This window comes from Dermacentor albipictus, chromosome 5 (genome assembly GCF_038994185.2).
Source record: "Dermacentor albipictus isolate Rhodes 1998 colony chromosome 5, USDA_Dalb.pri_finalv2, whole genome shotgun sequence".
NCBI classification, from domain to species: Eukaryota; Metazoa; Arthropoda; class Arachnida; order Ixodida; family Ixodidae; genus Dermacentor; species Dermacentor albipictus.
In genome coordinates this window covers 46,418,060-46,443,837 of record NC_091825.1, presented here as the reverse complement: position 1 = coordinate 46,443,837, position 25,778 = coordinate 46,418,060, and the positions used below count along the sequence as shown (strand labels likewise).

At 48.0% G+C, this 25,778-nt stretch overlaps 1 protein-coding gene across 4 annotated transcripts in view; it reads left to right on the top strand.

Moving 5' to 3' along the window:
* LOC135900480 (uncharacterized) overlaps positions 1-19,924 on the top strand; it is an 88,608-nt gene extending 68,684 nt beyond the window's left edge. For 2 of the 4 annotated variants that reach the window (XM_070538368.1, XM_065429964.1), the window contains 3 exons: positions 477-524; positions 15,359-15,412; positions 19,280-19,924. In XM_070538368.1, the coding sequence (XP_070394469.1) occupies positions 477-524; positions 15,359-15,412; positions 19,280-19,762 (585 nt within the window). In that variant the 3' untranslated portion in view covers positions 19,763-19,924. The remainder of the gene's footprint in view (positions 1-476; positions 525-15,358; positions 15,413-19,279) is intronic. The other 2 variants (XM_065429967.2, XM_065429965.1) reach the window with 2 other exon arrangements.
* The last annotated feature ends 5,854 nt before the right edge of the window (positions 19,925-25,778 follow it).

Below are 25,778 nucleotides of genomic sequence, written 5' to 3'. Positions count from 1 at the left end.
ATACTTTATGCTAATAAGCAGAATTAATAGTTAACATACCTTTCGATAAAATAACGCAGCCATAAGACGTAGTAATCAAACCATGCTTTAGTGAGTTATAGCGTCCTTTTAAAAGAAAGCAATGGGAGTGCCAGCGGCTCGGCTTCGGTTAATTTCTACCGATTTACCTTTCTTTAACTAGGCGATCGTTAGTACGCTCGTCCCATTCCTTACACGATCTTTTGTTCCTTTGACTCCCTCTTGAAATATGCTGGTAAATCGGGCTAACACAGTGACCGACGTTAGTTCTCGTGGCATCGAAAGCATTTGCAATTTGGCAACGCGAGGAGTGGTATGAAGGTCGCGACACGCAGCGTAGTACCGTTGCACATCCGGGCACCTCAATCTGTATGTGCGCAATTTATGCGCATGTCAAGCGCGATAAATATACAAATGCTTCGACGTTTATACGTGCTCACTATTTCTGACCTCATCAGGAACGCATTGAAAAGCTCGACCCGGGTACCGATGAAGATTCTTATCGCGTAAGTACATGTCTAGAGACTAACGCACACACGCAATCACGCACTCACACACACCCTTGTCAAATGGGCGCGGCGAGACAGTACGAAAATACTTATACATAAGAACGAAAACACCTGCGAAGACTGGTTGCAGATGGTTCCCTTCGAGCATGATTTAGTTGTGCTGTCTAGATTGAGCAATACAGTGTAGTAGTTCGCAGCAAGATATGCCCTGTTCACTGCACTGAAAGTAACATTTCCGCTCTTGGGGGTTCATTTTGTCCCCCAACAAGAATAATCTTCTGTACGGCCTGTATTTTTCTTTCTTTTACAGTGCACTTCCTTTAATTGTAGGTGACGTACAGCATACGCGTATGAGCGTGGCATGGCGTTCTCGACAAGAAAGCAGCGAGTGAGGAGTGTTAAGAAAAAGATTGAATAGCAACGCAGAATACGCGATTTTGTGTACGATATAAGCCCCAACCGGTGTAAAGTCTTTCTTTTTTTTTTTTAGAAATAACACGCTACAAAAGGTAGTTAAAGGAAGGACTACGCCCGCGAAGTTCCGGAGATGGTTTGTCCAGCACTATTCACCAGCCAGCCACCACCCATCGTTCTGTCGTCGTGCTAGCGTCAAAGATGAAAGCCGCTGCCGTGCCATGTAGGCTGGGGACACATGTCTCATCTGTCACGTTGTCTCTTAATAGTAATATCTTTCTTTGGCTTTCTTCCCCACCAATTTCCTATGTTGACGGTGGCTGGTGGTTGGAATTGAAAGGTCACAGCCAATTGGAACCCGCCGATGCAAAGAGCACCTACTTACGCGCAAGCTCGAAGTGGCGGCGTGCATTCGTCGCCAAACGACAACTCTAAGGCCCCTTGAGACGCACGCGTTATCGCGCGAGAGCTTCGGGGCGGTGTGTAGATGCTACCGTCAATAAGCGACGTGGGAGGAGCGCTCTCTTCAATCGCTGCCCTCACGTCACGTTGCGGCTTGGGTAGGGCTGGGTAGCAGTGGTCTTCCGCGCCGGGACTCGCACCATTTGAAATAACGCACGTATGATGAATCTTCTTGCATGTTATAGCTATTCGTAATAACGCTGCACATGCGTTGGTTAACGGCTGTTTTACCTGGGAAATTAGACAATGAAATAGGAAGCCTTACCTGAACATCCTCATTGTAGCAAATATTCGCCTTCAGGGATGTCGTTCACCAAATAAAGCGCTTCCTCTGCATTGCAAAGCGAATAATTTTAAGGCGAAGCTTTCTATGCCTCTTCTTCCGACATTCCGGCCGCTGTGCTTGTCTTGCCCCGCGTGCCACTGGGTTTCTTGCAACACTACAAGATGGCGCTCGCCTCCGCGCATCCCGGCCGGCGCCGCCGCGGGCTGGGATGCGTAGTTTGTGCATATGGCACGTGCTGTGCTTTCTTTCCTATGCGACAAGAATGCAAGTGCTAGGCTGCGGAGGTCGCGTGCTGCGCTGTGATAATATAAACATTACAATCGTCTATATCCTGAAAAGAGCGCTTGGAGCTGGCTCCTCAACAACATGCTGGTCACGTATGCAGACGGAGCACGTAAGGCGCTCTAGAAACAAAAATGAACACTTCCCCTGCTGGAAAATAGGTGTGAGCGAAGCTTTTCCTGCATGCACCTGACCTTCGTCCCGATTAAGTAACTCACAGGTAACGGTGTTGGATTATTGGGTCATAAATGACAACGCCTTTTGTGACCTAATACGAGCTTCGCTTGAAAATGGCCGTGCCCTCAGCATCGAGGATACCAAGGCCCGAAAGAAGAGTCGCGCGGAACGAGAGTGTCTTCGCTACGCAGCGAAAGATGGTGCAGACCGCGAATGTACTGTACAATGTATACATGCAATTTTATAATAATTGAATTGCGTAAAGCCCAATTATTCAATTAAAGTTTAACACTTTTCCCACGATGCGATGTGCCATGTGAGGCAATGATAATGGCAACCCCCAGAGATTGTGAACAATCATGCACTACAACGCCTCAACCAAACACGTCCTTCTTTTTGTTCTGTTGACTACACAAGCAGCAGTAGTGCACTCAACGTAACGTATAACATCAGCTTACCACTTTCCTATTGGACTAAACGCTGAAGAAAATACACATTCGCTGCCAACTTCAGCGCTAATTATCGTCAATCAGAACAAACAGCATACAAAGCTTCGCTTACATCGACTCTCCACAGTGCCTGGGATCAGCATATTTTTCAGAAGTGTTTGGCTATTGCTTTACGTCTTCCTGCGCAATAATTGTATACGTTTTCAAGATAGAGTCCCCCAGCCTGAATTGCAGGGAGGGAAGCGTCGACAACGTGTGACACAATGCGGATAGCGCGATGCGCTCCCCATGTGAAGCGGCTAAGCAACGCCAAGGGAAAGGCGTGGATATTTAGTGACAAAAAGTAGGCGGGGAGAAAGAAACAACGCTTTTGGGTTCAGCGCCTCCATCCCGGTCAATGGTGTAAGAAGACATTGTGATATACAGAAGGGAGTCAGTCTGGGTGCACAAATGTCTACATGAGCTCTAGCATGGCATCTACCCCTCTAGGGCAGCAGGCTGTAGTATTGTATTTTCGTATTCTTGGCTCTTATGTTTCAACAGAAGGGAGTGGTTCTGCCAGTACTGCCAAAAAATGGGGATATTGTGCGGAAGGTAGCAACCGTAGCGTTTGAGGTTTAGCATGCTGCGCAATTTTAGGGCAGTGACTTCCTTCAATGTGGACGCTGGGAATGGGATGCGATGATTCGGCGGCATCTGATTGCTTGTTCCAGTCGGGGCGCACTTGCCGCTACGTTCTTGACCTCTCACTGGCAGTAGGAGAGAGGTCACAAACGCCTTCTCCCTCAAAAGCATGGTGTAGTTCATCTGTACATACCCAGAAAATAGTTCCCTTCATTGTTGACACAATCACCAAGACGTGACTACATGATTCTACAGCGACAAAGGCACAGTGATCGCAAGGGCTGTCGTAAACAGCCAAGCCAGCGAGGGCAACAAGCAGAGAGACAACTCGAGACCTAAACATGGTACTAGCGTTACAGAGCGAAAGCGTGACACAGGACAACGTGACAACGAACGAGGACAAGCGCTTGTCGTCGTTGGCTGTTACCTCGTTCTGTTTCCTACATTTCGTCTGGTAAATCTAGTGCCATATATAAGATTACCAACTACGCCAATCCATCTTACTGTTGCGTCATACTAGAAACACATGCGCGCTATTACAGATAAAGCTTAAAGGTAATCCGGATGGCGATGATTGACTTCCTCAGTAGCGTCCACAGAACCCCCTCACACATATTTTAGAAACTACAGCACTAAAGGTATAATTTAAAAAGGTGGCTCATGGGACGAAGTCTCCAAGATCAGGCGTTGCGCCATCCGTGTTATGGCACCATAATTCACAGGAACCCGAACCGTTCACCTTCGGTGGGAGTCGAACCCGGTATCTTTGGTGTTAATTAAGGCTAACTTAATTAGGACCCATGACTCTTGGTGGGAGTCAAACTCTTGGTTTTGGTGGCACTCGAGCCTTTGGTTTTAATTAGGGCGACTTACACCATCAAATTCTTTATTAGAAAGTGTGAAGGCGAGGCGAAAAAGGAGCGTCAGCACGACCCGTGGTGTTAATTAAGGCAATGTCAATCAAGGTACAGGTAACTAGGATACTGTCAATTAAGATGTCGTTAATTAAGGCATTCGAACCCACGACCTTTGGTGGGAGTTGGACGCCCGACTTCTCGTGGCTGTCAAACACACACATTTGGTGTTAGGGCGAAGTTGATTAGGGCACTCGATCCCACGACCCAGCATGGAGATATGGGCAAACCGGCCATATTTCTAAGTTGGATTCCAATGGAGATTGTGTAGGACGAGAGTCGAACCCACTATCTTTTGTGTTAATTATTAGGAAGTAATAAAGGTACGGTGGAATAAAATAGGGTTCATTGCGACACTCTAACCCAAGACCATTGTGGGCCAGGCGCTCAACCTTTGGTGTTAATTAGGGCGAAGTTAATTAAGGCACTAGCACCCACGAGCTTTTGTGGGAGAAAAGTAATACGAAGTAACAAGTCATTGGAATGACTATGCCAAGTAATGTAAGTAATGTCTCGTGAGCGGGCAGGCCTTCGTCCTCTTTAGCGTGTGCTAAAGTGACTGAACTTTTCTTTTACTGACCGCCTTATAACGTATGTATCACATCAACATTGCCTATACATTGGAGAGCCTGGTAAAGCGAAGCTGCTTCACTCAAACCATTTTTGTTTTTAATCTCCAACTTCCTGGAACCTATGCAGCACACCAGATTATTTTCCTCTTCGTGCCCCACTTGAAGTGAAAAGTGCAAGCGTACATATTGTTACGGAAGGATGAACGAAGAAAGGAAGAAGATCGCAACACACTGGCTGCAGCGGGTTGTTGATGGTCAACCATGTTAAATAATCACATTAATTTTGTATATATATACAGCGTAAACATAATCTTCTATGCTACCAACATCCCCATAACATATCGTTGAGAGGTGCGGGGTACCACGGCTGCGAACAGAGCTCCGCAGTGGACGTCACATCACCGTCCGCACTATGAATGACGGTGAGCACTCGTGATCACTGTCGTTGCCGCCTCCTACGTCCCCGTCGCATGCTACGTTGCTGTCACCTTCGTTTGTCTTTGTGCAACACAAGGATCCTGGAACTTTCTGCGGGACCGATGGCGCCGACGTTAAAGAGTGGGTGGCCATGTGCGAACGCGTGAGTGCAATCAACAGGTGGGACCCTACGCTTATGCTAGCTAACCTGTTGTCCTACCTTAGAGGCACGGCAAAGGTGTGGTACGAAAACCACGAAGAGGAGCTAACCAGCTGGGACCAATGCAAAGAGAAATTGACAGAGCTTCATTGGCAAACCAGCCCGCCGTAAGATTGCCGCAAAGCAGGAACTGGCATGCCGTGCCCAGTCCCCCAAGGAGTCCTATGTCTCGCACATCCAGGACGTGCTGGCACTTTGCCGTAAAGCCGATCACGACATGACAGAAGCTGAGAAGGTCTGGCACGTGCTTAAGGACATTGATGGCGACGCGTTTAATCTGCTCATGTGCAAAAGCTGCGATACAGTTGATGCAGTCATTACAGAGAGCCTACAATTCGAGCAGGTCAAAAGCCGAAGTGCCTTGCACCCATTCGCCAGACTCCTCAATACTGCCGCAACGTCGATGTGTGAAGATCAACCCGCACTGCAGCATGCGTCGCCATCAGAGGACGTGGTGCTAATCGTTAGACGTGAACTGGATGCGATGGCGCGCGCAGCTTTCTGTTCGCGTAGCCCTGATGCTACCACATTTTCAGTTCCCCGCGTACAAGCCATCGTTCGTCAGGAACTTGCAAACATTCTTTTACAGTCTGTGTGCGCTGTCGCCAATCCCAGAGCTAACGAACCCCTTTCTACTATTTTCGCTTCGCCCCGACGCTTCTCTCTACGATATCGCAACCCGACTGAGTGGAGAACTGCGGACGACCAGCCGATATGTTTCACCTGTCGCCGCATTGGTCATGTCGCCAGATACTGTCGCAACTCGTGGCCCTCACCACCTCGCACGCCGACCAGCATGAGCCGTTTTGACGGGAATACCCGCAATGTTTCGCTCACCACCGAGTCTAACAGCGCCGCCAGCTCTGCTCGGAACACATGGCACAGCCGCTTACCATCGCCGCGCGGACACCCGTCTCGTTCACCGCAAAGTCGCCCATCTTCCCGTTCACCGCAGCCACGTCGCCTGTCATCCCCTGCGGCGTTAGGCCGCACTCTTTCGGAAAACAAGGAAGTGCAGCCCTCGGAGGTGGTGCAGCATTGCCGACTACTGCAGCAAATCCTCTGTCTGTGCCCACAAAGTGAAGTGTAATTGACGTCAAAATAGACAGCGTACCTAGCCAAGCACTCGTCGACACTGGAGCCCACGTTTCTGTGCTGAGTCCTAGCCTACGTAGACGTTTAAAGAAGATCCCCGCCCCAGCAGCTGTCCGAGTGTTTCGTAGGGCTGACGGCGGCGTGCTGGTTGTTCTTGGAATGTCCACTGCGCGTTTAATTATAGCCGGCCGCCCTACTTCTGTTCTCTTTGCTGTGATTGACAACTGCCCTCACGACGTTATCCTTGGATTGGACTTTTTATCCACTCATTCTGCTCTCGTCGACTGCGCGACCGGCGTTCTTCAGTTGGAACTGCCTCAACTCACCGATGTTCTGAGTACCACCCCACTGCGCTTATGCTCGCTTTAAGATGTGCGTCTGTCTCCCGAAACTTACGTCACTTTGACCGCCCAGCCACAGGTTCCTGACGGTGAATATCTGCTTCACCACATCATCGACGTGCTTTTGAAGCGGAACGTTGCTGTTCCGCATACGTTGGTCACGCTTACTAATAACGACGTCGTTCTACCACTTCTTAAATTCAGCCTCTGCCCTCAAATGCTTCCGGCCGGCATAATCTTGGCCAGCGTTTCTAGTGGTTGCGAATTTGAGAATGAGAATCTGAATGCCGAGAGTGGCTTATTAGCACCAATGGCAACTGGCAGCTCTGGTTTCTTAACAGACGACTTCGCGAAAATGATTACACCTGACCTCAACTCTGCACAAGCCATGAGCATACGTCTCCTGCTTGAATCGTACAGTGACATCTTAATGTTGGTGACAGGCCTTTAGGCCAAGCATCTGTTGTTCAGCCCTGTATAAACACTGGAGAGACGAATCATATTCGTCGGCGTCACCATTGTGTATCGCATGCTGAACGTCGAGTCATCCAATAAGAAGTGGACAAAATGCTCCGCAAAGGGGTCATCGAGCCATTAGCCAGTCCCTGGGCTTCGCGTTTCGTCCTTGTGAAAAATAAAGATAGTACCTCGCGTTTCTCCGTTGATTATCACCGCCTAAACAAGGTCGCGCGAGAAGACGTCTACCCACGCATCGATGACGCCTTGGACTGCTTGCACGGAGCTAAATAGTTCTCGTCCATCGATCTTCGATGCGGCCACTGGGAGATTGCAGCTGATGAAATGGACCACGAGAAGACGGCCTTCATCACGCCGGATGGCTTATATCAGTTCAAATTCATGTCCTTTGGCCTATGCAATGCTCCTGCGATATTTGAACGTATGATGTACTCTCTTCTGCGAGCCTACAAATGGACCATCTGTCTCTGTTACCCTGACGACCTTATTGTTTTTTCTCCCACGTTCGGCAGCCACTTTATCCGGCTCGCTGCCACTATTGCGGTCTTCCTAAAATCCGGCCTCCAAGTGAACAACAAGAAGTGTCAATTCGGGCGCAGTCAGATTACCGTGTGACACCTGGTTGACGCATCCGGGGTCCAACCAGATCGGGAAAAAGTTCGCGCCGTACGCAGTTTCTGTGTGCCATGTTCTCCATCTGACGTGCACTGCTTCGTCGACCTGTGTTTTTACTTTCGCCGTTTCGTCAAAAACTTCACCAACGTTGCTGGGCCCTTGAAAGATCATCTAAAGAAGAACACGCCATTGACATGGGGTCCAGAGCAGGCTTACGCGTTCGCCGCTCTCATCGAATTTCTGACCACCCCTCACATACTTGCCCACTTTGATCCATCTGCACCGACCGAAGTTCACACTGACGCAAGCGGCCATGGCATCGGCGCTGTTCTCGCCCAACAACAGAATGGTACCGAGTGCGTGATAGCTTGCGCCAGCCACCTGTTGTCACCCGCCGAGAGAAATTACCCCATCACCGAGCGGGAGTGCTTGGCTTAGTTTGGGTTGTCGCCAAGTTCCGGCCATATTTGTACGGCCGCACGTTTTCGGTCATTACCGACCTCCACGCACTCTGCTGGCTGTCTTCCCTCCGGGATCCGACAGGACGACTTGGTCGCTGGGCTTTGCGGTTCCAGGAAGTTTCGTTTGTTGTCAACTATAAGTCTGGACGTCTGCACAAGGACGCTGACTGCCTCCCTCGTCACCCCGTGGATCCCCCTGATCCTGCTGCGCATGATCCGGCGACCTGCGTGATCGCTTTTACTGACATGACCGACATGCGCGCTGAACAACAACGCGACCAATCCTTACCGTTTATTATCGCTGGAGTGCTATATGGCAGCACTGACGCCACGTGCCGCAAGTTCGTTCTGCACGACGGCATCCTCTACCACCGCATCATCAACCCTGACGGCCCCGAGTTGCTCCTTGTCCTTCCTCGTCATCTGCGATCCGTCGCTCGAACAACTTCACGACGCACCGACGGCGGGACACCTCGGCGTTTAGCGTACATACGCCAGCGTATGACGCCGGTTCTTCTGGCCGGGTCTTTACCGCTCCGTGCGTCGCTATGTCGCAACTTGCGAATTGTGTTTGCGCCGGAAGGAACCTCCCCTGCCACCTGTCGGACGACTCCATCCAATTGAAGTTCCCTCTGAACCGTTCTTTCCCGTAGGCTTTCACCTGCTCGGCCCTTTTCCGACGACGACTAGAGGGAATAAGTGGATCGCCGTGGCAACTGATTACGCGACACGCTATGTGATAACAAAGGCGTTGCCGACTAGTTACGCAACAGACGTCACCGATTTTCTCCTCCATGATGTCATTCTCCACCACCGTGCACCTCGCTGGTTACTTACAGACCACGGCCGTTCATTCTTGTTTCGTGTTGTCGACGACCTCCTCCGCTCTTTTGCCACTGAGCACAAGCAGTCCACCGCCTACCACCCACCAAGGAACGGTCTACGGAACGTCTCAACCTAACACTCACAGAGATGCTGGCGATGTGAGTCTCCAACGGTCAGCGCGACTGAGACGCCACGCAGGCTGTAGGGGTTGTAGGGGACGGGACTTCGGGATGAAAACCCAAACTTGGGAGGATTTAATTTACATCATATACAGAGAGGTGAGCGACAAGTAACATTCGTACAGTCATTACGGGCCGGCAGCAACTCGGACGCTGCGGCCCGCGGCAAGAAGTTCGAGAGAGGTGAATCAGGGAATCAGGGCATGTCCCAGAATGCTCAGGTCTCTCTGGAAGGCTTCTTATAAACCCTTCGAGCACTGTAAGTCACGTCATGTTTGACCAATGGGAGAGTTCGCTCCGATGACGCCACTTTCAGCCAATGGTAGGCGCCCGTGTCGCGGTGTCACACCTGGCGGCTCTCTGTGGTCTTGCCTCGCAGACTGGCAATGCACTTCTAACGAGGAGAAGGGGAGGGCTACTCATGCTCCATTGTCGGAGGCCCACCTGCTAATCCCGGCGGCGCACGAACTTGTTGGCACGTGAACTTGTTGCCTTAAACTTGTTTGCTCGGCCGCTCCTCTGGAATGTGCTTTCCTGCTTCTGCATTCCTCAATTAGCTGTGCTGCGTTTCGAAGTGGTTTGGGGAACTCGAAGTAGCCTCAGGAAACGGCGCCATATCTAACAGCTCGTCCTCGCCCCGGTAGTTCTGAATGACCGGTGAACTCAATTCGCTGGCCATGAGGAACGCTGATAGAAGCTGCAGGGTACTGGGGTCGAGCCTCGTTTGACGAACTTCGGGATCCTTGGCCCTGGAGAACAGACGTCAAACAAACAAAACAACACAGCGCTGCCCCACGTGTAAGCGCAGGCTCTTCACCCCTGACTCGCCAGGCTATTACTGAGTCAAAATGAACTCTTATCTTTTATTTCCCCCAATTTTGACCAAAGCAGCTCCAACCACCCTTCCAAACAGCTATCCATTTCTCCTCGAATGCCGACAAGACCAGAGTACTATTGTTGTTGCAAAACAAAAGGGTCGTTGACGATGCAAACAACAAATGAAAACAGCCGAACATAACTTAAGTGGCCTAACTACACGAACAGCATGTTTCCAATCTATCGCAGTGGCGTACTTATCGCACGTACTGGTGCCACTGAACAATCTGGTCAACCTCACAAGTGCGTAATCACAAGCGCGCTAGCCTTGTGGTCACTATCCAGAACGCATACTTTTGTCGTAGGCAAACTCTTCATTATGCTTACTCATGTTTCTTCCTTTAGTCCCTCTAGGACACATGACTTAAACGAACAATTAAACTCGCGGGACTTACACACTCCGCAGAACTCTTAAAATAATGCGTCTTTTAATAACTCGTTCCACGCGTACTTATCAGAGAAGTCAGAATACGGCTGCCCTCCACACACACTAGCAACCCAGTCATAAAGTCTGCTTCCTTCCGTCCACACAGGACACGCGCTAATGGAACTAAGAACGCTTCTCCGTGCAAATCATGCACTCACTGAAAATCTACGCGCTTAACCTTAGAAAATTCAACACTTAAAAAAAAAGAAGGTTAAATAAAACACGCGCTTTACCATAGGCCTTTCGACGATAACCTTGAACTTCAGGTTACTCACACACACAAAAAAAAGAAAGCCTATTTACTTATTAATGAGCATCTCGCGAAACTACATGTTTACTTAAAAGGCATCTTTCAAATCTCGGAGCTTTCTCAAACCAAAACATAAGCAAAGCTCAAACCTTACACCTTGAAAGAAATCCTAGTCTCAAATCGCGAAAACTTTCCGATGCTCAAAAATAAAACAAAATAACACGTTTTACTTCTACTGAAGCTGTCTGGGCCTCCCTTTTCAAACGCTTATGTCTGACTCATACTCTGAGCCGTCCTCGCGGTGGTCGCGGCTTGAAAGCTACTCTGGCTGCCGAGAGACAACAAAAGGGCTGACTAACTATCAGCTCCCCCAAGACGTCACGGTCTCCTGCCAATTTGCGTCCTCGCGCCCCGCTTTCAACACAAACTCGATTGACCGCGTCGCTACTCCCCACCTGGTCTCGTCCTGCCACCTTGCGTTTCTTCGAACTGCACGCTGAGCTGTGAAAAGAACTACGGAACGACGAGGAGCTTAACTGCCTCGTGCCCTTTGTCCGCGTCCGTGCAGAACATTTTTCGCGGTCCCCCTTTGATCGGTGGCTCGAACGTTCTGGATGCGTCAACATCGTCCTAGACGACCGCACTTTCTTCCTCGCGCCCCGCCCTTTTGGGTTTCTTGCCATCTTTGGCGGCGCTACATTAATTACCGACTTTCGGTCTTTACCGCGCTTCTTTTTAAGGCGCTTTCTCTTTGCACTCGCTTTCATGTCGCCTTCTCGTGCCTCGTGCTGGCCGGTACACATTTCGTCGGCCCGGATCGGTCTCTTACCCGCACAGTCTGAGTGATTCTCACTTAAATCAACACTCGCTCTGCCTCGACTGGCGGACAGCTCAACCGACTCTGGCACAATGCAGCAGGCTTTATTCGAGTAAGACAACTCGCACTCTTGCGAACTGCCCTCTGCTACATTGCCCAGCTCACGCTGTGCATCGGCACACAGCCCGTCGGTATCGATCGCTGTCTCACGCGCACAGTCTGAATGATTAATAACTGAATCATCCCTCTCTAGGCTACCTAGACTGGCGGAGAGCCGCACCGATCCCTGAACAATGCAGTTGTTCTCTCGTGGACTACGGAGCTCGCCATCCCGAGAACTACTCTCAACTGCATCGCTCAGTTCGCACTTCACTTCTGCAAGCACATCTGGCTCTACATGGGTGCTCGCGTCTGTCGGGTCAGCAGTACCCTTTTCTTCGCTAGCAACCTCGCTAACATTACCAGCGACGCACACGCTCGGTAACTGTGCCAATTTGTTCGCAGCTGGCCTAGCTGTCTCCACAGTCATCTGTTGGCACAGCACCTCGTCGCTCTCACTACGGCCTTTAACGGCCTCTGTTGCCACTAAGGCATCGTTAGCAGCTAGCCTTTTCCCTTCACTTATTAATCGGCAGTCAATCTCACAGGCACTACTCTTTTCGTCGGCTTCTGACGAAAAACCGCTAGACACTTGCTCTGTACTTCCTACAGAATTCTCAGACAGCCGTTGTCTCTGTGCCAATAACTGATCACAATACTTTATCTCTTTGATCAGTGCTGCCTTCTCTCTCTCATACTTTTGCTCACGCTCAAGCTTACGTTGATTCTCACGGTCGTGAAGCTCACACCTAAGAGCAAATTCTTGAAGCTCCTGCTTCCGTTCATTCTCGCGTTCTTCACGCTGACGCTCACTCCTATGTTCACGACGCTCTCGCAAACGTACACGACGCACACGCTCCCGTGGCTCCTGTATCACTTCCCAAGCAAGCTCAATGCTTTTCTCATCATTGCCACTATTTTGAATCGCCTTTATGATAGCTGGCGTTTTCATCCGTTCGTCCGCCTCAACTCCCAAATCGTCGCACACCAACAACAAGTCTAACCTCGTCAACCTTCTAAGATCCATGGCAGCTGCCCCGACAGGTGGTTAGAACTGTTTTCCTTAATTAATTTGTGCAAACACACAATGCAACAAACTCCCGATTCCCAGAACTATCAAAATTGAACACACAACCTTTGAGTCTGGCGAATCATAAGGAAAAAAACCACGCGCTCACTTACGGTTGCAGCACCCTGCCATCCGGTTCGTTCGTCCGCTGTTCCGGTTCCTCCGGACTCCCTGGGTCGAAGGCTCGCTGCTTCTTCGCTACTCCCAGTTTCTTCGGACCTCTTTCGACGAAGGCTCTCTCTTCTTCGCTCTTCCCGGTTCCTTAGGATCTCTCTCGACGAAGGTTTATCCGTAGCGCTGCCACCAGCTGATGCATTCGGAGGCGATCCCACCGCTGCCACCAGATGTAGGGGTTGTAGGGGACGGGACTTCGGGATGAAAACCCAAACTTGGGAGGATTTAATTTACATCATATACAGAGAGGTGAGCGACAAGTAACATTCGTACAGTCATTACGGGCCGGCAGCAACTCGGACGCTGCGGCCCGCGGCAAGAAGTTCGAGAGAGGTGAATCAGGGAATCAGGGCATGTCCCAGAATGCTCAGGTCTCTCTGGAAGGCTTCTTATAAACCCTTCTAGCACTGTAAGTCACGTCATGTTTGACCAATGGGAGAGTTCGCTCCGATGACGCCACTTTCAGCCAATGGTAGGCGCCCGTGTCGCGGTGTCACACCTGGCGGCTCTCTGTGGTCTTGCCTCGCAGACTGGCAATGCACTTCTAACGAGGAGAAGGGGAGGGCTACTCATGCTCCATTGTCGGAGGCCCACCTGCTAATCCCGGCGGCGCACGAACTTGTTGGCACGTGAGCTTGTTGCCTTAAACTTGTTTGCTCGGCCGCTCCTCTGGAATGTGCTTTCCTGCTTCTGCATTCCTCAATTAGCTGTGCTGCGTTTCGAAGTGGTTTGGGGAACTCGAAGTAGCGTCAGGAAACAGCGCCATATCTAACAAGGCCTACGTGACGTTCGCGTATAACTCATCCCGACATGACACCACAGGATATTCACCCTTATATATTTTGTATGGTCGCGACCCCACTTGGCCGTTTGATACCATCCTCCTTTCTGTGCCACGTGTTCCAACTGAGTACGCTCGTGGAGTCATCGATTGTGCTCACGTGGCACGTCAAGTCGCCCGAACTCATTTGTTAGCCTCCCATCATATACAAAAATAGCGTTATGACCGGTGCCATCGCGATGTTAAGTTCACGCCAAGTGCTCGGGTGTTCCTTTGGTCGCAATGTCGTTTGGTGGGCCTCTCCCAGAAGCTTCTCTCTCGCTACTCAGGGCCTTAAGAAGCCCTACGTCAAGTTAACGACGTAAATAACGAGATTTCGCCACTACAGTTTAATGCATCCGCAAGTCCGACGCCTGCTGACATCGTCCACGTTTCGCGGCTGAAGCCATACTTCGCTCGCAATTCTTCGCGTACCATGCGCAGAGACGGCGCTTCAGCACCCGGGGGTCTTCTTACAGACGGGTGAACGAAGAGAGGAAGAACAAGATCGCGAGATGCTGGCTGCTGGGGGTTGTTGGTGGTCAGCCATCTTAACTACTCAGATTCCTTTTGTATATATATTGGAAATATAATTTTCTACAATCCGAAAATCCCTGTAAGAATGTGCTAAGTTTAGATCAACAGAACTGTGGGTCTAGTCGGCTGGCCAGAGTTAAATCCGGTCGTCACTTACATGTGAACAGGCCGAACAATCGTCAAACCGAGTTCAGTAAGCCCATCTGCAAAGCACTAGTTGACTGGCCGAACCTGCTTGGCAAGATGGATGTGCCTGGCAAGGTCAACGTGTCTGCTCACTCGACCCGCTCGCATCGAGCTCATGGAAACGGAGCTATAAACGCTGCTCAGATAAGCAGTCGCTGTCCCGCTGAAGACAAGTCTCCTTATCGGGATGTTGGATCCAGCGACAATTGCTTGTTCTACCACTGGTAATAACTCCAAACCTTCATCTTCCCGTGGACTTCTGTTTTGTATTCGTGGGTGTTGTGTGCAATCTGCGCTGAGAAGCTGCGGACGCACTACTCCGCATAGATGGCCGTAGCAATGTATTTCATACAACGCGGATCTCCTTGATACTATTGCGACATTGTAATGCTGCAATTCAAAAAAAAATCAGCAAGTAATTCAAAGCCATACATTCTCTGGTTTATTTCTCGGTTGGCCTCGTATATATTTCGAACAAATATACTGCGTACCACCCTTCCCCTTGTTCTCGTTCATTACACAGGGATGGTCTCGACTCCTGCAGGTGGGATGCTCTCAGGTGGTATGCATGGGTTTATTTACCAGTCGGTTTTCCCCTAGTTAACACGCTATACATGACGCCTGAAGGGTGTTCTACATGCGACTCTTATCCTGAGCTTGCATCGCGCATCGAGAACACTAGTGTATTGTTTCAACTGCAGTTGGCTAGTCATCTTCAAGGTTGCTTCGATTCTACCTAAAATTGCTATTTTGTTCTTTCTTTCAGACATCGACGCTTATCAATGGCGTCATTATGCACACAGTGATTGCGATAATAAAGGTAAGAATTCTTGAAGTTCTCAAATACGCAGAAGACCCAGATACCTTAACCGTAAGCGCGAATCCGCCTGGATTTGGTACAAAACTTTTCATGCGATTACTGACGATATGTGGGTGAGCTAGCTCTGATATACGCACAAAGCAGATTACAAGTAAGCCTCAGCCACCGCGGCGATTAAAGTCCTGCAATGTTCGGCTGTCCAGGTGCATTGTTGCGGTCTTTATTTTTAAGGCTGCGGAAACCGCATTTATATTTGGTGAAATGCATTTTTTTTGCACTGATATTTAGCTATTTAGGTATATGTTTAGGTATTTAGATATTTAGGTATATTTAGGTATAAAACATAGTCAGTAGAAAGTAATCCGGAGTTTTCTACTAGAGCGACTGTCATAGCACGCACAAGATGTTGTTCAGAATCTACGGTTCTTATTTGGCAAATTTTGGCACACTTCTTTCGGCTTTTATTATCAAACATTTTTTTGTTAGTGCATATACCTTCACCGCGACAGCCTGAAGGGCCTGGTGTCGCTGAAAATAATAATAATAATATTTGGGGTTTTACGTGCCAAAACCACTTTCTGATTATGAGGCACGCCGTAGTGGAGGACTCCGGAAATTTTGACCACCTGGGGTTCTTTAACGTGCACCTAAATCTAAGCACACGGGTGTTTTCGCATTTCGCCCCCATCGAAATGCGGCCGCCATGACCGGGATTCGATCTCGCGACCTCGTGCTCAGCAGCCCAACACCATAGCCACTGAGCAACCACGGCGGCGCTGAAAATCCGGTGTCGGCGTCCGGTGCCGGAATCCCTGTTAGCGAAAACTCCCATACATATATGGGTATATGTATATACCACGCCTTGCTATATGACATGCGGTATATGCGGGTTATACTGCCGCATCATTCTGCCATTCAAGTTACCCACACCTTGTCTTACATTCTTGACAAAGTTTTTCCTTAGAATTTTGAGCATGACAGCTCACAAACCAATGTCACGAAACAAAACACCGACAGCGCGTGCCTTTTACATTAAATCTTCTCAGACTGAAATATTAACACTACGAAACCGTAACTGAAACCTGAAAATGAGGTAATCTTCTTGGCGCGGCTGTGCGCTACCCCCAGTATCGGCCCACGCAAGAGGCCGCGTTTTAACAGAAAGTTCTCCTTCGTGCATAGCGTTCGCCACCAGCGTTTCCTGGTAAACATAACGATTGCATAATATGCAGTTACCGGGAATCGTGAGAAGCAGTCAGGGATCGTTGAATGCTACCACGTTCCACTCTTATGAGGCGAAGCTGACGCGTCCTCCAACTTTTTCGTATGAACTCTCATCGGCTTAGGTTTTCGATGTAAAATTTTTCTCGTAGGGGCTTACTGTTCCTCTTTTTCGGTGAATGTCGGGTTCGCTCAGTTTGCTAACACAGCTCATCCTTCTCTTCAACGAGGTAGTTGTACTGCTGCAGTCGATACAGTGCACAAAATGACAACGTTTTCTGAAAACTGCCTCGCAAAGGAAACAACGCTATTCGGCAATATGGCCCTTGGGGAAATTGCGAGTGAGTGCATTTGAGATTCCAACCCGCTTGGAATAAAAGCACTTATAGCGCTACGTGAATGCAGAGTGCCAACAAATAATGCAGGAAACATTTATTAGATACTGTACTCGCCTTACAATCAATGAACTAGCCCAGTTCATTCATCGCAGTGGCCGCCGCGCGAAGGATAACTGAAGGTCTCAGGACTACGCCTTCCCTAACCACACAATTGCGGTGCGAAGTCTCAGCTGCCTGAATGCGCAGCATGTAATAAATTACAGCCCCTTGGTTGTGCGACCACTCCAAAATGCGCGTCAAGTGCTGCGGGGCTTCGCACTTGAAGAAAGGAGAAAATTCATGACTCCGAAGGCGGAGGTGGTGCTTACGTGGCATCACAAACAACTGCGCAGCGCTGCAGTCAGACTCCGTGCGGTGATTGAAGGCCATACAATACCGAAAGCTGCCAAACTGGCCTTTCTCTTGGAAACGTATAGGGGGGCACGTTATCTCCACTGTGTGTGTGTGCGTGCGTGTGTGCGTGTGCGTGCGTGCGTGCGTGTGTGCGTGTGCGTGCGTGCGTGCTTGTGTGTGTGTGTGTGTGTGTGTGTGCGTGTGTGTGTGTGTGTGTGTGTGCGTGTGCGTGTGCGTGTGTGTGTGTGTGTGTGTGTGTGTGTGTGTGTGTGTGTGTGTGTGTGTGTGTGTGTGTGTGTGTGTGTGTGTGTGTGTGTGTGTGTGTGTGTGAGGAGCTAGCCACATCACGTTTTTCTGACGTGAATAGCCTCCTATTTCGCGTCTGAAGCCACGCGCAGCTCAACGTGCTTTTAACTGTGCTCGTCGAAAGGTAATTCAATTGACTATTTGTAGCACCTTGAAGAAATCGAGAACCTTATCGTGATTACTGGGTTGGCTGCCAGCTCTACAATAAAGAAATGAAAATAGCAACAAATATAAATTTCTTGTAAGGCAGTATTTTCGTCTCCATTTCTTGCGTGTAATAAAGGTCCGCGAAGTCGGACTCCCGGAATAATGGCAGGCATGAAAAAGCATTAAATAAATCAATGTTATAGCTCTTCAGCGACGCTGTTTCATTTTCGTTTCCCGGCATGTAGCTGTGTCACGACGTCCTAAAGTAAACGTTTGCCACGTCGGAGTCGAAGTGTTATCACACTCACTTCGGCTCACTTGGTCGTTTACTATGCTTCTACTCATTGAAATATCCAATGTAGCAGGATAGTAGACCATCGAACGAGCCACAGCGAGTGTGTTCACGTCACGATGTCCAGCTCCCACGTGGCCACCTTCTGCATCATGACGTCACGCATGACATAGTCTCCTCACGAGAAGCGAAGCCAAAGCTTGCTGTACGAAAGCCATTGTGTTAAATATTTTAGGGTTCTCTGAGGCTTGTCAGTATTCTTTCTCCAGCGTATAAATATCTAGGACCTTCATTTAACACAAGTACAAACTAGTCGAAAGCATTATTTCAGCGCTCCTCCGAGCATTTAATATATGTTGGCTCTCAACGACGTGGGATGATCGTCGCTGTCTCACCAACACCGATCAGGGCAGAAAATTTTAGGACTCTTCTCAGCCAATCAGAAACAACTAAAGCTGGCTGCGTGTCACCAGGAGGAGTCAGGACTCGACCTTTGCGAGTTACTAAACATTTTGTTAGGCTTACGCAGTCGGCGTCGCTCGGCGAAAGGAGCACGTTCGGGTTTGAAAGGCTTCAGGTGATAGAAGGCAACCTTCTTTTGGTTGTCCTTTCTGCGTAGCTGACGCCTTAGCTAACGAATAAATTTCAGTTCATTACATGCACTGGGTGAGGAGCTGTGTAGATAATTCGCTTAAAGCTTGGCGAACATGTGATCTCCCATAACAACGCCGCAACCTGTTAATAAGGGCGTCGTCAGGTTGTAGTGGACAAACCTCAAAATATATTATGCATAAGGGAAGCACAGCCTATGATAAGAGTGCTTAAATTAGGGTAGGATAATCTGCCACAGCTCTCTTCTGTTGCAATTCGAAGGCTGTAGTTGTCCTCTACAGGGACTGTGCTGGTAGTGCATTTTTCACTGTGGTTTATCTGTTTGAAAGCGCCAAATACTCTTGATATAGGTTTATGCAAGAAAACAGGTTCTCAAAAGGCGTTAATAACGCCTTTAGTTTTCCACCCTGTATTTTCGTCTACCGATGTCAATGTAGGTGCTATTGATTTCCTGTTGTCTTTGTTTTTCTGTGAAAGTCTTACTGCATTTATGGCAGCGAGCAAATACAAAACGCTCACAGTACAATTTTGCCCGCCTCTCTTTCGCTGTCTACGCAGTCATACGTGCTGTATGGCATCTACACCTTCTACAGGGAGTGCAAACGAACCGGTATCGTGCCCACAGACATGCAGGGGGCCATGTTCGTCAACTCTCCCGGAGGAGGCACAGCGGGAGGCCAGGAGCCCGTCGTCATCATAATCAGGCAATCGTCGGCTACGGCGGTGGACCCCGGTACCGGTGGGAGGTCGTTGACCCCTCATAAGGAGGTCATCCAGCTCTCCGGTTCGCGTGCACCTTTGTCCGGGACTTCGGCGGCGCTGAAGAAAGGCGCAGAGGTGGCACAACTTCCGACCGAAGGGAAGAAGGGGCCGTCGGAAGAAAAACCGCTCAAGGCGTCGTCCAAAGAGACCTTATTCGGAAGTACCCGCAGCCAGTCGCATCACTCCTTCCAGGTCCCGGAAGCGGTGTTTCCCGCACTCCGTCCGCAGGACGGGGCAGTTCCCGGACCCAGTAAGCCACGGCGCGGTTCGTTACGTTAAAAATAGGATCGTTCGCGGCCGCGCAGTGATCGCGCCATTAGAATCTAGGAATGACTGCACCGTCGCCAAGCGAATGCGATGGCAACTGAACTTCATTACAGCGATTAGCTTTTTTCTTCCTCCACACAATTAGAAGCAATAAAATATATTCTGTCGATTTCCCAAAACGCAACTGTTACGGCGAACAATTTTTGCGATTCGTCCCTCATTCATTACAATTAACAGCGTGGGAAGGCTAGAACCTTGGTTTAGCGTGCTTATGCAGCGCGCGTTAAAGAATCCCATGGAGTCAAAACTATTACGGAGTGCTCCACTCGCGGCCTCTATCGTAGCCCTCTGTGCAACTGGGACCTAAAACACCAGATTTTAACTTAAATTAGTGCCTAACATTAATGACCAACCAATATTACAGCGAAGAACTGTTAATATGTTCGGAGTGGACATTGCAGTAGATGTACGTGAATGCACTTGCGATATGAACTCCTTGTGGAATTCCACCTCCCCCACTACTTTAACAAAAAGTTTCGGTGCGCCAGAAATGCGGTTTAGTCGGTGAACAGTGGGGGATATTGAACTTTTTTTGCCGAAACCTAATAACCTCGATGCTAGGGATACGTAACGTTCTTTCCCCATTTCTCTCGTCAAAAAAAAAATACTCTGCTGACTTTATCTCTGAATTGATTATACCGACAGGGTGACGCTTCACAGGAGACACATGAATCTTCTCAAAAGTAGTTTTGAGACACAACTTTTCAGAGCATTACCTTGTAAATTATTTAGGGAAATGTCGGGTCACTGTAAATGTGTGCGGCAGTGAGAACATTTGTAGCTACATCTTGTGACGTTTCGTCCAACAGCACGTGAAATGTTTTTTTTCTTTTTACGTGGGTGTTTTCGTCGAAGCAGCCTAAAGCAAGAGGGACTGCATGTCGTCGATTGCATCGCTGCCGACGCCTTAGACCAGACGATAAGCAAAATGTCTTCAGTTACTGCAACAGGAATTAGGGTGCATCCGTCCTTTGAAGATAATTTGTGAAGTTAATGTGGCTAGCAATCTGTCCGATGGTGAGTGTTTAATTGGTGTAAATGGTGCACTGATTATGTATCATTGCCGGTGGCACATAGTCAATGGCACATTATACAAAGTGCTAGAAAGCATGATGGGTGCGAGTTCTTCACCCACACGCAGCGATAAATTGCACGGGTTCTAGTTCAATGCGACCCAAATTAGAGCGAAAGAAGTTCATTTAAGAACGACACATAATCAGTAACGCATACACAGTGGTCCAAGAGGTTGGGAAGGGGTTCCCTGAAGAATGGCACGTAATCAGTAACGCGTACCCTGTAAAACCAGTTGGCGTCAAAGAGGTTCATTGACGAGCGGTGCATACATACCAAGTGGCCTATATCCAGCGACGCAAATTTATATCAAAGAGTTTCACTTGAGAGCAGCTCATACCAAATAGCCCGTACCAGGTGGCACATACCAGATGGACCATACTCAGTGGCCCAAGACGGACAAAGAAAGAGAGAGAAAGCTCTTTGTTCAAAAAGCAGAGTGTTGAGCCAGCATATTTTCGTCTACATGCTACTCTGTAGAAAATGGGACGAATGAGTATAAAGGCCTTAGACGGAGGTGCGCAGGAGTAGTAAGGAAAAAACAAAAATAAAATGCCGGTCTTTTGATTGTTATCGGCAGTATAATAAGTTTCAGAGGCATGAAGGTAGATAATCTTGGTAAAATTCAATGGTTAATGTAAGCTCACAGCCTTGATTGGACGACGTGCATGGATCATAGCTTAGAGAGCAAACGAATTGACTCAATATATGAAAACAATAAGTGCAGGGCTTCGCGCCGTTTTGATGGGCAAGGTCAGGGACTCAGCATCCGTGCCGACGTCAAGGGGCCTTCGTCGAGCTTTTACTTGTTAATTTCATATCGGTGGCGCAGTTGTCACAACATGGACTTGTAGATTAGCAGAATGCGTTGTTGGGCAAGTTGGTTCATTGTATTTGGAAAGATTGGATGCGCCTGTCTGTCCTCTTCTTTGTGATCGTCTACGAAGCGCTTTCCATCTTTCCAAATGCAATAGACTTGTAGTCTGGCCATTGCGAAAAAAAAAGACTGTTCGTGTATGCACTGTTTAGTCGAAGCCGGTGGTAGAGGGTCTCCAGATGCCGGGGTAGACAACGTGGTAGCCTTGATTGGGGTTATAGACATATGTTGAAGAAAAACTTGTAATTGTCTGAATTTTAAGACCACCTTTTATGCTATTCATTAAGTAAACATCGTTTCGCGAAATATGAAGCCTTACTTTTGATAAAAACCACTTTTATAAATTTTATGTGATGACCTTAGCGGGCTGCATCTTTAGTCACTGAAATGCTGCCACATGACCACCGTTAGAAGCCAAGGGGTGTCGGTACGCTATGTCCTCAACCAAAATGTAATTGCTTCATTTAGTGTTTTTCATGCAAAAGTTTTCAAATACTGCTTTCGATCTTGTGAAGATTGTGCATCGTTATCGAAGCTACCGTGGGGCGCATTTTAATGCCTGTTTCATCGCATACAGCTCAGACAATGTTGATTACGTTACTCTGTCTAAACACCATGAGAATGTCTGGCCTTCGGAAGGAACAAAAATACTACACGAAGAGCTATGCTGTCTAGAAGAGCGGTCAGTAAATATGTGCGTCGTAGAGGAGTAATTCACCCTCACGTAGGCCAGTACCGTGTGTGGTACAGCTCCTTGAGGCATGTTCTTCTTCGACTCTATTCCAGGGGTGTATTTTCGAATGTGCAGAGCAGGCAGCATACACGGCGGGAAAGGTAGTGGCGTGATTTGTGGTGCTTGTTTCTGAAGAGTAATACCAATTTCGCCAGCAGCTTACCTCAATCCTGAATTATATTGCGATTTGGTGTCACACAATCATTCTTACATTGAACCACGTGCCTTATGCACATGAGAGTGGTGTTCTAAATTCGAAGCACGTCAAGAATTAGGCAGTGAACCTCAACTGCTGTCCCTGCAGAACACAACCCTTTCGGAAGACCGAAACAGACACTCAGGCAACTGTTACGTGCCACTTCCAAGCTTTTCTTATTAGTTGAGGCACGTAAACATGGGGGAGCCCGGGGGGGCCTGACATCCCTCCCCCCCCCTCAAATTATTCGGCACACACCCTCCCCCACGTACCCGCCAACGCCACCGCTTCTCACACACATTCCTAAAGCGCCGCCAAATCAAACTTCAGATTTGACAGCTATTTGGCTGTCAAGTTGTGAAGCGTTCTCTCGAGGAAATTCTAACACCGCAAGCATTTTTTCAATTTCTTTTATTGTTAAAGGAGATAGCACAAAGTGAAATGTTTTTCCACTGCCAAGCGAGGCTCACTGCCAACATAGACTGCCTCCCATTCTGCCACTACTAGCATCCACAAGCCCTGCATCCTTTTTTTTCTTTTTTTTGTTACATGACTCACTTCCAGAGTTGGTTTTCTATGTTCTGCACTGGATGTTTCGACAAAGTTGTTTACGGTAATCAGTGACATTGATGGCAGTGCACATATGAAGCGTTTGTATGTATAACCCTTCTCTGGCAGGAAGCAGGGCTACCTGAGAGAAGCCGTGAACAGCATGCGGGCTGTAAAACTTTTTAAGCTTAAATAAAATGTTAGAAATATCTGCTGCTGTTGTGCTGTGCAGCAGTTTAATACTTTGAAGACACAATCTTAAACATGCGACTTACACACCATCGCTAGTCTGTTTACAATGCTGAAAGTGGGTGTGGGAGTACTTAAATAATATCATGTACCAGTTTGTTAATGTACAATTTTGACATATGCTGCAATTGATGTTTTTGTTTGAATTTTGTTCCTACAGTTTATCCCATTTTACATTGTAATTGTGCATTTATTGTTTATATTTGCCTGTTTGAATGTTAGTCTTTCATAAGCTAAATAAATTATTGTTTTCCACCAAATACTGAAGCAATGTTTCGGCATTAAAACACATAGTAACAATACGTATAGGAAAAGTATGAATGCTGCTGATTGTATAGTAGTGAAAGAAGTAAACGAATATATGCTCGCCATTGCTGCTTGCATGACTTACATCACTGAAGCGGAAGTAGCCGTAGGTCATGAAGCTGCTTCACGGCTGCTTCCTTTGACACACCAGGTTGGTGCCACTGCTAGGGGACCTCACCAGCACTGCTGTAGAAGTATGCCATTAGAAGATTCCTGGCATCTGCAGCCTTAGTTTCAAAGTTTCTGGCACGTGTCGTACGAAGTGGAAAGTAGCTCTGCTCTGAGCCATCCCTTGCATGCCATGACTCCAGTGCCCAGGCCCAACATCCCCAAAACTGTCCTCCCTGTCTGTGAAATGATGCACATCAGCATTCAGGATGGTCAGGAAGTTGTGCAGGATGCATGCTGCTTTGATGACGAAGTCAACATTCTCAGGCTTCAAAGGGATGGTTCGGAGAAGTATGCGCCACCGGGCTGCCGTGATCCCGAAGGCATTTTCCACGCACCTCCTGAAAAAAAAAGGAAAATCATTGATTTTTGTTTAGAGTGATGCAATGCAATGCCTTCCTTTAAACAAGAAAAGTGCAGAAGGGTTGGAAGCTCTTGCTGGTGCATGCTTTGGGACAGCATAATACCTTGGGATAGGATAAAAAAAGATAAGACAACGCGAATGCTGGTTCCTGTGTAGTCATCTCCAATTTTTTTCTTTTTCCCTGTTCCCAAGCATTCGAGAAAAGTCATCGATATGAAGTGTGAAAGGTAAACTAACAATGAATGGTTATTCTACAAGCCGTCACACTGAGCACCAGCTATTAATGAGCCATGAATTATTCATTAAGGATTTATCTTATGGGGATACGGCCACTGTCCATTACAGCTGTGTACCGAGACAACACCAGCTTCCATGTGTAATTTTCTGGATACACAGCTGTATTTGTGGACCCACTGCATTTTATACAAGACACTTAATAGTGAAATGATCTGATCGTGCAAACTCGTGACACACAGTTCAATAAGGACTTGAGCAATTGTAATAGGAGATGTGTACTTTGTATAGGTTTTCAGTACCAATGTTCACAGATGGAAGTGGCTAATTCATGGTGAACTCCACATATATTTTTTTATCCATTTATGTTTCATTTTAGAATTGAACAACGCTGACTGCAAATCCTTTACCATCTCAGTTTTATCATACCGTGCTCGGCTCAGCCGATAGTTGAACACTCTTTGTGCATCATTGAGATGCTTTGCCGGTAACGGGCGCATAAAATCGGTGCGCAGCTGGAGTGCCTCATCCCCAATGAAAGTGAAAGGCGCAATGGTGCCTGTTGTTCCTGGAAGTCGAGCACAAGCAGGCTCAGTTGTGATTGTGCAATTGTGCAATGTGTGTAATTTTTCTCCTTTCGCAACTCCAAGTTTGTAAAAAGTAGAGCAGTATAATTCACAATGAAGTAATTGCTATCATTGGAGTGTCAAGACTGGCTGCCTCTAGATAATGAGTAATTTGTAGAGGCTGGAGAACATTCGAAGTTTCAGATATGATAGAAATTACCCAGTAGCTATTCGTATTTGAAAATTAACTATTCGGTGTGTATTTTGAAGTATCGAAACTCAATAAACTTTCGCAAAAATGAACTGTTACAGTTTCGTTACGGTTCTTTGTCTGCTAAACAAAGTGTTGTGTCGCAAATTCTCAAAATTGGAAACAACAGTTTTCGAAGCAATGCAGAAACAAATTGGTTAATGCAGGCTTTGTTTTCAGTTTTGCAGCTGAAGCCTACGTGACAACCTGTGATTTTTGCTTGTAGACTGTCATTTAGTCTTTTTTGGCAGCATAGTTATGCATCAGTTCTATCTTTTACACTACAATAAGCAATGTTCTTTGGAAAGGGCCCTATTACACATGTCTACAGCACACAGGCCCTCCAGCAGCTTCTTTTTTCCACAACTTCCGATATTTTTTAGGCAACAATTTATTCGGCGCTTA